Source organism: Lutzomyia longipalpis, chromosome 4 (genome assembly GCF_024334085.1).
Source record: "Lutzomyia longipalpis isolate SR_M1_2022 chromosome 4, ASM2433408v1".
Lineage (NCBI taxonomy): Eukaryota > Metazoa > Arthropoda > Insecta > Diptera > Psychodidae > Lutzomyia > Lutzomyia longipalpis.
Window position 1 is genome coordinate 5,170,163 of NC_074710.1, and position 11,538 is coordinate 5,181,700.

Here is an 11,538-nt window from a genome sequence, read left to right on the forward strand (position 1 = left end):
AGCCTTATGGGGAATTTCTGCGCGGAATAATGCGCGACAGAATGTGGAATTCAGATGAAAACGAAAGCTTTTGCTTTGATGGGTCTCGAGAAAATCCCAAATGGGATTTTTTGTGACTTTTTGAGGGAATATTTTCTGTGGTCTTTTGCTAATCTTTGGCCCTGTTATCAGTCGCGCGAAGGAATAAATTAAATCCCGTGTTTTATCAGTCAGTCAATGATATGATGTTATAGCGAAGGAAAATTGAATTAATCGTTTTGTAGCTTCTTGAAAATCAATACCGAATTATTCCGTAAATAAATCACCCCGTGCGCGATGGCTGTTTCGAATACAACAAGGATCTTCTTTCATGCTGTTGCTTCAGCAATGTTCTGGTATGCTATACAGTATGAGTACAACTACGTGAAAATTCCTGTGGATCAGCATCCCATGGCGAGAGCCATTGGGGGGAAGTTTAAGTATCTAACATTCCTCAATGCGGTTAGTTACACCTTTGATTCTTACCTGGTTGAAGTCTCGATGATTGATTTTTCTTGATGCCTACAGATTTGTCAAGCTGTTTACTACACCATTGCACTCGTGAATGACCTCATGGGGTCCAATAAGGTCTCCCAGAAGAACCTGCCGCTCATTCGGAAGCTCCGGGATTACATAATGGTATCGCTGGCCTTCCCTCTGGCCACGAATGTGAGCACCACCTTCTGGACACTCATGGCCATTGACAGGGAGCTCGTCTTCCCCAAATTCCTCGATGATTTCGTCCCATCGTGGCTCAATCATATCATGCACACCATGATCCTCGTCTGCATCGTGGCTGAGCTATTTGTAACATTCCGGAAGTATCCAACACGTCGCAATGGGATGTTTGGTCTCATTGTCTTCATGACGGGCTACCTCATTTGGATTCACGTCATTCGACACTATTCCGGCGTTTGGGTCTATCCAGTTCTCGATGTTCTTCCCTTTGCCCTTCGCATTGTCTTCTTTGTCGTTGTCATCGGGCTAACTGCCCTCTTCTACATCCTCGGTGAACATCTCAATGCCGGCATCTGGGCCAAAGAGCTTAAACAGCTAAAGTCATCAAAGAATAAGTAGATTTAATTTAATTTTTAGGGACATTTTTTTAAAACGAAATTCATGGCATGAAAAAAGCTTCAAAAGTCCTCATTTTACGAAATTATCCATTAAAAACTTTTATTATGTTTCCACGTGTAGAACTCATTAAAAATGAACGGAATTTTATCAAAATTGACAAGCCATGATTTTCTACTAAAAAAAAACCCCGCCGAAATTGCATCACAAAATTGTTGCTAAACAGCAGCTAAAAAAAATTAATTGGCTTGAAGATAAAATCGAATTAATCTTCAAACCTCAATGATGAATAAAATGGAATTGGAATAAAAAATTATCTCATTGCTTTTTAACTCACGTTTTTCACGGGGAAGTTTGGGGAATGCAAAAAGCAGCATTTAATTGGGTAGAAAATATTTTTATTTCATTAAACTCACTAAAGTAGAGAACACATAGCTAGAGATTCTTAAGTCTAAAAAAATCCTTATTGAGTATATAAAATTGTTCAGTAAATGTCTAAAGGAGTTTATTCACTTTTGTTCAAAAAGATTTTTTGACGAGGTTCTATAAGATTTAATAAAAATCAATCAGACTTCAGATTTTCCTGGGAAGAATATTATGTAGAAATGCAAAAACCACGCCCACTTGCAACTTATTTGTTTTTAAACACATAAAGCATATGCTTCAGTGCTTCGACTGATGACTTTTCAGTTATTAAAAAAATATTCAAGAAAGCCAAATTCAATGATTTTTAGAATAGAATATTATCGATCTAGGCTAAGATGTATAAGAGGTATAAGGAGCAAAAATTATAAGCTTTTGATTCCTGATTTCTCTGTAAATGAATAAAGCTCTGTGCTTCAGTGCTTTTATTGAAAATCTTTTTCTTTTTTTTTTTAATTTCAATCAAGGTATTCTAAAGGACATTTTGTATGCATTTAAAGAGAAATTATGTTTCAAAACGTTGTGGCTTTTGGGCCTTCGACTATATGCGTAAAGCATATGCATCTTTGCTTTGATCGATAATCTTTTAATTTGAAAATTCTTTAGTTTGGTCAATTTTGAATTATTTCATGACCTTCATGAGTCGATTCATGTATCCCATATTTAGCCATGAAGCTAAAATACATCACAGTGATGCATATGCTTCATGGATAAACATGAAAAATAAGTACTAATTGGGGCGGAATTTTTGCATTTTAAAGCATATATTGTTGAATTTTCGCAGCTAAGTTTAGTGAAAAATCAACAGAGCATTTGCTTCTCAATCCTCAACAAAATGTCATAATACGAATAAAAATGAATAAACTCCTTTTTCACTGCCACATGTAGCAATATTCACTGAGAGGATTTTGAAAATATTCATACAAAAAAGTATTAATAAAGGAATTTATAATTTTACAAAATTTATATAAAATACTCTTATTATATACTTTCGTCTTAACAAATAAATTGGGGAAAAGTCTTTCAATTTCTCTCATTTAGAGTACAAAATATTTCAAGGAGTTGTTTACAATAATCTTTTCTTTCAAGTTTAATTTCATAAAATTAAAAAAAAAAAAGAGCTTGTGCTGAATATTTTGCTCTGAATTTCTCTTAAAAGTAATTTAAATTTTAATTAAGTTTCATTTAAAATAAATCTTTTGAAGGAAATTGATCATATTTAATTTTAATTTTCGTCAAGCTCTGCACAAGTCTATTTTTTTTTTTATTTTTTAGAGCATAAAATTGAAGGAAAAAAATTCCTAATCTGTCTTTACCTGGAAAACTATGTAAAGTCCTCCCTTTTCAGCAATACATACCCCTTTTTACATAGAAATTTTCTCCACGGAAGAATTTTTTTTATTTTGATGGCAACAGGAGGAGTTTTAATTTATCCGTCTGACTCAGGGCGGATTCCTTCTCATTTGGCCACTTTTTATTCACAGTCTGTTGATTCTCGGCACTTTCCGCTGCACCCTTTGCTGACTCCTTCTCAGCCATACTGAGCTGCGTTGTAATCTCATACGCATTAGCCTGAATGCCCACATCGCAGCTCCTTTTGCTATTCCGGGAATTACTTTTCCCTCCTGAATAGGAACTATGAACTGGTGGGGCAATGGAGATTTCCGAATCAAAGGATGATTGGGAATAATTTCCAAAATCCATGGATTTTGCCTCTTTGTTCGATTCATCATCGCGCAATTTGCCACTGTGGGAATTACGATGCCGCCGCCGACTCTTCCGTATGCCCAGACAATCCTCTTTGATGTCTAAGTCATCATTGGACGACAAGCCATTATCTAGGGTATTTGTGTTGCACGAAACATGCTTCATCTTCTCATCATCCGTTGTGTTGTACTCCTTGTTGACACTGTTGTCGTGAATAATGAAATCCTGACTCTCCTCATCACTTGTCGGTGGTTCTTGGTGATTGCAAATCTTCTTGAGGATCACATCGAGACGCGAGAAGGACGCCACAGAGCCATTCTCCTCATCTGAAGAAATTCTCTTCTCTGCAGCATTATTCAGCAATGCCCGGAGACTCTTCCCATTTGTCAGGAGAGAATTAATCTCTTTGGGATTTAATCCAGCTGAGGCGCTTCGTCGTTTTGTATTCTTGTACCCCTTGCTGGTGAATTTCCGCATTTTCCTATGACTTTCAGCCCCCAATGCTCGATTGGCATTGTACTCCAGCAATCTCTGCTCTCTATCCCCATCCTCGTAATCTTGCCTTCGGATTCTTTTGGATTTCCTCGTCCTCCCCCGACTTGCAACCTTCGTCTTCATCTCGGCAATCTTCACGGAAACCTGGGAATCAACAGAATTCCGCCTTGACTCCACCGAAACATGCCGTACACTGACACTTATCTCCGAATCCATGGAATTCCTCCGTGGCTCGTGGCTAGAACTCGTCACGGCACCCGTTAGGGCACATCGACGATTCACGAAGCGCGGCAAATTATTTGCCCACGTCGAACTAAAATCCTGACTTGCAGCGGAGTCAATGTTAAAATTCAACCCCACGGGATCTGTGTGGGTATTCCGGAAGCTAATTGAGAGTCTTCCCTCCTCCTGAAAGGCCTTCCTCTTGGCAAATGCCTGAGCAATTAGTTTGTGCTTTTGCATTCGCACCGGTTGTTCCACTTCATAGCCAAATTTTCCCTTTATATAGCGCCTCCAAATGCCAAGGGTTGAATGTGTCCACACCCACGAGGACATTACAATGCCAGATGCAAATAAGCAGAGAAGATGCAGCTGCAGGATTGCCACACTTGGTCGGCTATTTAATTTACACGTATTCACGTAGTCTTCGTGGTAGGATGTTGTGATTTTACATCTGCAAAAAAATTTAAATTATCGCTTAAAATGAAATTTTCTCAAATTGAGGGTTCGGCTTGTTAATTCATACAATTAATCACAGCAAAAACAAATCTTTAATCACCTTCCGCTCATTACAAATAATAAAAAAAATGTTGTTCCAAATTTAAGAAGTTGTTCAAATTTAAAGGAGATTATGCAGCTATATGAGGGAGTTGCCCTTGGTCCAGAAAACAATTCTATCCCACAAGATTTCTTAGAGAATCAAAAAATGATTTAAAAAAAGAAACTTAGGGGAACGTGACCCAATTGCGACCCCCTAAATTCTGTTTCAGAAGAATTAAAAAAAAAGTCATAATAAAATGAATTAAATCTTTCCAAGTTTGGTACCATTGGAAAGGTCATTTACTAGGCTAACTATGTTCAATAGATGTAAACATTCTAACTCTTACCTGTTCTGAGTAATAGTCGAATTAAAAAAAAGTTGCTAAAATTGCATTTTTTCACCACAGTGTTCTAATTGCGACCCCCCGAGTATTCCAATTGCGACCCCCTTTTAGCTGTGATTCTTTTTTTTTTGTCGTAATTTGTGGGTTTTTCACTAGAAGATCACATTTATTACTTCTATAAATAGGAAAACTGCCATGAATTACCCGGAAAAGCCGGAAAATCAAGAATTTATTTTCAATTTTCCCCACATTTGTTTTGACATCTCGCCCTTGAGGTGACTACACGAAATTTTACACACACCGACAATTGCGCACTCACTGACGTAATTCGCAGAAAATCCACGAAAATTCTTCTGAGGAATGCGTAAATTACACTTTCTACCTTCCCCTTGGGCTTAAGGAACATTTTTACTGTGAAAAAACTTTCAAGAAATGTAAAAAAAAAATAATGATTTTCCTGGAATCAAAACACAGCGCGGCTGTGTGAGAAAGACACTTCCACACCACTACACGCATGCGCGACAGGCTTTACCGTGGTGGAAATAGACGGTCTGAATTGGAACATTTTGGGGGTCGCAATTAGACCATTCTGCATGTATTACATTTTCACTTAATTACTTAAAATACTTAAAATCTTTCAAAAAATTGTAAATCAAGTAATAAACTAGACCCTCTAAGCTACAGAAACGCGGCATAATATGAGACATAATAGTGGGAAAAAAAACTCATCAACTTAGTTTCTAAAATCAGAAAATCTCGGCCAAGTGCTGAAAATTAATTTTGATTTTTTATTAGTCCTGTTGTGTACTAAATTAATTTATTTTAGGTGCTAACATTACCTTACTATAATATCTTCATAATGTAGTGTGGGACCCCGAATAGGGGGGCACCACAAGGTGGCTCCGGTCAACTCCCCCAGTAACCTCCACCTCGTCCTCGAACTAACCCTAAGAGCACTTTGAGCTTGCAGCCATACCCGCACAAGGCTGAGCTCCGACTGACTCTACTCTCATCATCCCTCTTTACTACTCTCACATAATTACTCTCTCAGTGCTCTCCTATATTCTCTTGAGGATTCTCGTACTCTCTCTCTCTCACCTATTTGAGGGTTTGTAACCTGGGGGCAGAAGCCGTTGCCGAGGGAAGGGCAGCCGTTACAGTTACCGCCAATCTAAGGGTACTCACTCTATGAGCTAGGTTAATATTCGCTGGATAGTGAGTCGGGCGCTACAGTAGTGAAACTAATTTTATAATATTTCGTCATTTACGAGAAAAAGGGGAGGTCGCAATTGGACGCCGGTCGCAATTGGGCCACATTCCCCTATTAGTTTCCACTAAGATTACATAGAAAAAAGCCTGCAAAAATTTCATACAAAATACAAATAAATAAAAGAAAACTCACAGAATGTAGGCCTTTAGGCTAGCAGCCCAGTCGTCGGAGTTGCGGAATTCATGAATATGGCACACAATTGTTGCGAGGATGATGACAAGCGTGAAGAGCGTGCACAGCCCCATTCGGACGATTGATTCGCGAATTTTATTGCTTGCCCTCGCTGAGATGATTTCCTTTGATTCCATCTTCAATTTAACAAGGATCAACATTCCTCCGCTCACGAAGTAGCCACCAATGAGGAGAACCCCCACAATGGGACCCAGCAAGAGGGCACGCATGGGATGATTGAGGTAGCCAACGAAGCAAATGCCAACAGCACTGTTTCCATCCACCTCACTCAGTGCCATTATTGTGATTGTCAGCACAAGAGGGAGGGACCATGCGACAAGATGGAAGTATGAGCCCTTCTTGTCGATCTTATCGTGAATCTTCCCGATGGCTTTGAAGCTCATAAACCACGCATAGAGGAAGATGACGAACCACACCATGGCAGCAATGAGGAAGTAGTAGATGAGGACGAAAACCACGATGCATGAGAGATTCTCACCCGTACTTGGTTCTGAATGCCTCAGTGTTCCATCTTTGCGGCAGACAATGTCCTCCCGGCCACCAGGGGTGAATTGTGCCAGCCACCCGAAGCACGTCATCATGTAGCAGATGTTCATGTAGAAGATGGTCAGAGCTGGATGCTTCTTGGCATTCTGCCAGTCAATCATGAAGGTGGTAATGGCGAAAATATTGCTAGCAAGGCACAGTGTTGCCCCCCAGCCAATTAGCTTGTGAATCTGATGGTGCTCATCGTCCGTGTACAGGGGATCCTTGCACTGTAGCCCACACCCTTCGATGTCACTGTAGTAATTGGCAGCTGCATCTGCCTGTATGAGAGGCTTCAGGCACTGCCCGGATACGTTGAATTTTATCTCTCGCACGTCATTGTTGCACTTGGATGGGTAGATGGATTCGTTGCATTTGAGAAAGTCCGGAAAGTACGTTGTATTGTACAGCATCCGGCATGGTTCGGCTGTGATGCGGCACATCTCAAGGGATGGCAAGTACACGTACTCCTTGCCCTGAATACTCTCGCACTTGGGCAGGAAGACAGCACAGAGGAAGGGCTGAATGACAGCCCAACACTTTGGAACGTATTTCAGTGCCTGATACGTCTGCAGACGATCTAGGATTTGCTCCTGACTGTAGCTATCGGAGAGATCGAGACTCGTGTAGTTGTACGGCAATTTAGCACCCATACACATTGTCTCCTTCAGCTTCTCACACTTGGAGAAGCGCCCGCAGTAGACGTGCTTCATTTCACGCCCCTCAAACCATGTCTTCTCATCCTTCCCACGCTTCCGGTGTATCCGGAAGTTTTCTGTACCATTTATCTGTTCAACATGGGGCACAGGATCTGCCCCAATATTCCCACTATTCATAAGAGTCTCCAACTGGGTGTGGTAGCTGAGGGAGCAGGAAATGCCACCGAAGAAAGGACAAAGCAATGAAGCAATCCTGAAAGCCAATAAAAATCCTTTTTACTGAAATAATCTCAATTAAGTATTTAAAAAATCTCTTCTCACCATAAAAATAATACTGTGGACATTCTGAATGGAATACAAGTAAATTAAACATACAAAAATGATGGCAAAATACAAAAATAAACTAAAACTAAAAAAGAAAAGAAGAAATTCCGAGACCACCCAAAACGATTTTTCTCCTTCAACAATTTTCCGCAAGACGGCGCTACGGGTTCCTCGCGCACAGCTGTTTTGCGGCAAACGTGTTGTAAAAAAGTAAATAGATAATTTCGTGTTAAAAAAATAACATTTATTGTGCAAGAAAATTGATTAAATTAAAGATTAAAAAATGGACAAACAAGTACAGAGTGCATTGTCACAAATTTTGGACATGGAAATCCCCGAGGAAATGGTTCAGTAAGTTTTTCCTATAGGCTTTGATGTTCAAAACATTTCTCTTAATTGTGAAATTAATTCTTTTTCAGGCACATTTTGAGTCTCAAGTCTACAAATGAAGTTGATGATTACTTCAGTAGCCTCCTGGATTACTCCTCCAAGGAACATGTTCAATTTGTTGAGGATTTCAAAGAGATGCGCTTCAGTAAGTCCTTGGAAATCTTTCTCTTCAAACCAAATTATAAAATTCCTTAATGGTTAATCTTTGAAAATGTTGAAAATCTTTACAGAGCAAAAGGCAAAGGATGCAAAGAAAAAGGGAGCAATTGCTAAAACAACAGAGGGGAAAAATGAAAATAAGCCTGAGCGTGGAGAAAAGTCCAAGAAGAAGAATAAATTCACAAATTTGTACAACAAGCAGGGAAATGTCGCGGAAATTATGCTCAGAGGACGTCATTTGTGCAATTGCCAAGCGTCTAAGCATAAATTAATTAATAACTGCTTGAGTTGTGGGAGGATTGTTTGTGAGCAAGAAGGTCCAGGACCTTGCTTATTCTGCGGGGTTGCAGTTCGGCGCCCTGAGGACATGGAATCAGTTGAATATGATCAAAAGAACGGCAGAGGGGCTAAGGGAAAGGGTGCAAAGGAAGCTCTAGAGCAGAGAGATAGACTCTTGGGGTACGATAGGCAGAGTGAGAAGAGAACAACGGTGATTGATGATGAGTCTGACTACTTCAAAACCCATTCAGTGTGGCTATCAGATCAGGAGCGGGAGAAGCTGCGGAAGCTTGAAGATGAACTGCGGGACAGGAAGCATGCCAATCGCCTACGGCATAAGTATAAATTTGACTTTTCCGGACGTCAAATTCTCGATGATGACGACACAATTGACTACGATGCATATCAAAGCATTGATAGTGCAGAAAAGTCCTCGAAACATATGACTTCTGGCCCTCCTGGCAGGGAGATTGAGCTTAAACTTCCAAATATGGAAGATACTTTCCCGGAATTGCTTCCAGAACAAATGAATCATACAAAATGCCCCACATTGAAGGTTCAGGATAAGACATTCCTTGAAATATCCGATCAAGGGCTGTGCCTGTCGATGCATCAACCCTGGGCATCACTCCTTGTGGCTGGAATTAAGAAACACGAAGGACGCTGTTGGTATACATCACACCGTGGACGTCTCTGGATTGCTTCCACAGCAAAACCCCCCAATCCGGATGAAGTGAAGGAAATTGAGGATTTCTACAGGCGCTACTACGATGATAAATCCCTGAAATTTCCCACTCTGTACCCCAGTGGTAGTCTCCTTGGGCACGTTACGGTGGATGATTGTCTTTCACAGGAAGACTACTTGGTTGACTACCCGAGTGGAGAATCTGAGAGCCCCTATGTCTTCATATGCACGAATCCCATTCAACTTCCCGTGATTTTTCCCATTAGTGGCAAACATAAAATTTGTGAGTTTTTCGTTGCTTTTTTATTTAAATGTGTTTTCTATCTAAAAAGGTGAATTTTCTTGCAGATAAACTAGATAGCAATATTCATGTTGCTGCACTGAGGGCTTTGCAGAAGAGTGGGAGGCTCTAAGAATTTCCCGGAGGTTCAATGATTCCTAATCTTGATAATTTTTCCAACATTTCCAATGAAATTAAATATTATTTGCGGAATATTTCGATTTTTTTTTCTAATCTCTGAAAGTAAATAATATACACAATAAAGCAAATGTAAATGTAAATGCAAAGTAAAATATAACGGTAAAATATAAATATATATAGCTGCATGGTACAGATTAAGGAGAAAAGGGAATGTTCTGGTAAGTTTCACTTAAGGGCTGTGATTCTTCCTTCATAGGCCAGTCCAAGTGTGTCAACATTTGATGAAGATTGAGGTGAAATCTGGCAGAAAATTCAATTGTGTCAAAGATTGGGGCTGGCAAACTCTGGGAAAAGCTAACATGCGCATTGCTGTGATTCCTGGAGTTATCCTAAAAGAAAAATTTCGCAACAGGATAATATAGGAGCTTTATTAAGGATTTCTTACTCCTCTGAAGGTTTTATTGCCTCCAATTTACAGCCATATAAATTTATTTTTCAACTTATGATTTAAACTTTAATTTTTCTCGTTATTAAGCAGCATTAATGAGTTCTTTTTTGTTAATTCAGACAAAAGCTCTCTCATCATTGAGATTTTTTTGGATTGTCGTTTAATTCTACATTGATATGTATTTTTTGTTCTCTGGAGGTTCTTTACTTCCTCACGAAGCCTCCTAATCTTGAGCTTTCGCACGTAGCTCCGTGTAGGAGAACTATCGGAATCTGAGGACTCTGAAGATTCCATTGCTCTCCTAAAAGAAATCCTCTCAGTGGCTTCAACGAACTTCCTTATATGATTTCTCTTTGCAATACGTTGTGAATCCGTTTGTGGGTCAGGTGATGAATCTCGGGGATCCTACAAATTATAAAAAATAATGTATTTCTTTTATTTCTAACGTTGGACATTTTTGTATTTTAGATGGATAAAACAATACCTGTGATGAGTTTTCATGGTGAATGTGATTTGTATTATTTTGTGTCTCAATCTCAGATTCTGTATCATCAGAATTACATTCATCTCGCAGCGGATCATCATCCAGACGGCTTTCTAAGGCACAAGAATTTTCATCATTTAGGTAATCGATTTCAAGCTTGAATTCAACGGATTCTTGGCTTATGTGATCTACAGTAGGCGACTCCAGATCAATGTTTTGATTTACAGCTCCTTCCGCATTGCTCAAAACGGCCAAATCTATATTTGAAGAGCAACCTGGATTGCTTGAAATTGGGCCATTCGCGCAAATGGGTTGTTCCTGTGAAAATACATATTTTTATACAATAATTCTTTTATACAAATAACCTAGATAACTTAATAAGGAACACCAACTAATAATATTGTTTACCTGAAAGGGCAATGGTACTGCATTTGGCTTCAATCCACCAACTTTGTAGAACATTTTTCTTTTATTTAGAAAAAAATCATTTTCATCAAAGTGTTTTTCGCAAACTTTTAAGTTGCGTAGGTCCTCCTTATCATCAATTTTCAATATACTTGTCCATCTTAAGGCCTGCTCAGCGTCTTTAGGAAACCTAACAAATTGTTAGCATTATTACTAAAACTGAGTGAGTACTGCGGGGGAAAAAACATTGTGCATCTTACCCAAAGAAATGAAGGTTTCTGAGTTTTCTGACTTTATTTATCTTTTCCCACTTACAATTGCACACACAACACTTCATTTTTTTTTAATTGTTTGCAGAAATTCTGTTAATTTACCGGAATTACTGGCAATTAGTGCGCGGAAGCTAATTTTGGTTGTCATAACATAACCTTACAAACTAATTTGTTATTTTTTTGTCCGACGATTTGGCGCGAAACC

General features: G+C 39.2%; 4 protein-coding genes across 4 annotated transcripts; 2 read left to right on the forward strand and 2 right to left on the reverse strand.

Moving 5' to 3' along the window:
* The first annotated feature begins 72 nt into the window (after nucleotides 1–72).
* Nucleotides 73–1,408, forward strand: LOC129795796 (androgen-induced gene 1 protein-like). The gene is made up of 2 exons (XM_055837276.1): nucleotides 73–480; nucleotides 547–1,408. The coding sequence occupies exons 1-2, from the start codon at nucleotides 316–318 to the stop codon at nucleotides 1,093–1,095; spliced, it is 714 nt and encodes a 237-aa protein (XP_055693251.1). The 5' UTR covers nucleotides 73–315; the 3' UTR covers nucleotides 1,096–1,408.
* A 60-nt stretch (nucleotides 1,409–1,468) lies between these two features.
* On the reverse strand, nucleotides 1,469–7,926 carry LOC129795793 (protein smoothened). Its single transcript, XM_055837273.1, has 3 exons — nucleotides 7,788–7,926; nucleotides 6,223–7,719; nucleotides 1,469–4,390 (listed from the first exon to the last, which is right to left on the reverse strand). Exons 1-3 carry the CDS (start codon nucleotides 7,808–7,810, stop codon nucleotides 2,914–2,916), a joined length of 2,997 nt encoding a protein of 998 aa, XP_055693248.1. The 5' UTR covers nucleotides 7,811–7,926; the 3' UTR covers nucleotides 1,469–2,913.
* A 28-nt stretch (nucleotides 7,927–7,954) lies between these two features.
* Nucleotides 7,955–9,796, forward strand: LOC129795795 (activating signal cointegrator 1). The gene is made up of 4 exons (XM_055837275.1): nucleotides 7,955–8,141; nucleotides 8,210–8,325; nucleotides 8,411–9,586; nucleotides 9,652–9,796. Exons 1-4 carry the CDS (start codon nucleotides 8,074–8,076, stop codon nucleotides 9,714–9,716), a joined length of 1,425 nt encoding a protein of 474 aa, XP_055693250.1. The 5' UTR covers nucleotides 7,955–8,073; the 3' UTR covers nucleotides 9,717–9,796.
* Nucleotides 9,797–10,133: 337 nt separating this feature from the next.
* On the reverse strand, nucleotides 10,134–11,507 carry LOC129795798 (uncharacterized). Its single transcript, XM_055837277.1, has 4 exons — nucleotides 11,322–11,507; nucleotides 11,065–11,251; nucleotides 10,657–10,974; nucleotides 10,134–10,577 (listed from the first exon to the last, which is right to left on the reverse strand). The coding sequence occupies exons 1-4, from the start codon at nucleotides 11,396–11,398 to the stop codon at nucleotides 10,239–10,241; spliced, it is 921 nt and encodes a 306-aa protein (XP_055693252.1). The 5' UTR covers nucleotides 11,399–11,507; the 3' UTR covers nucleotides 10,134–10,238.
* Nucleotides 11,508–11,538: the final 31 nt, after the last annotated feature.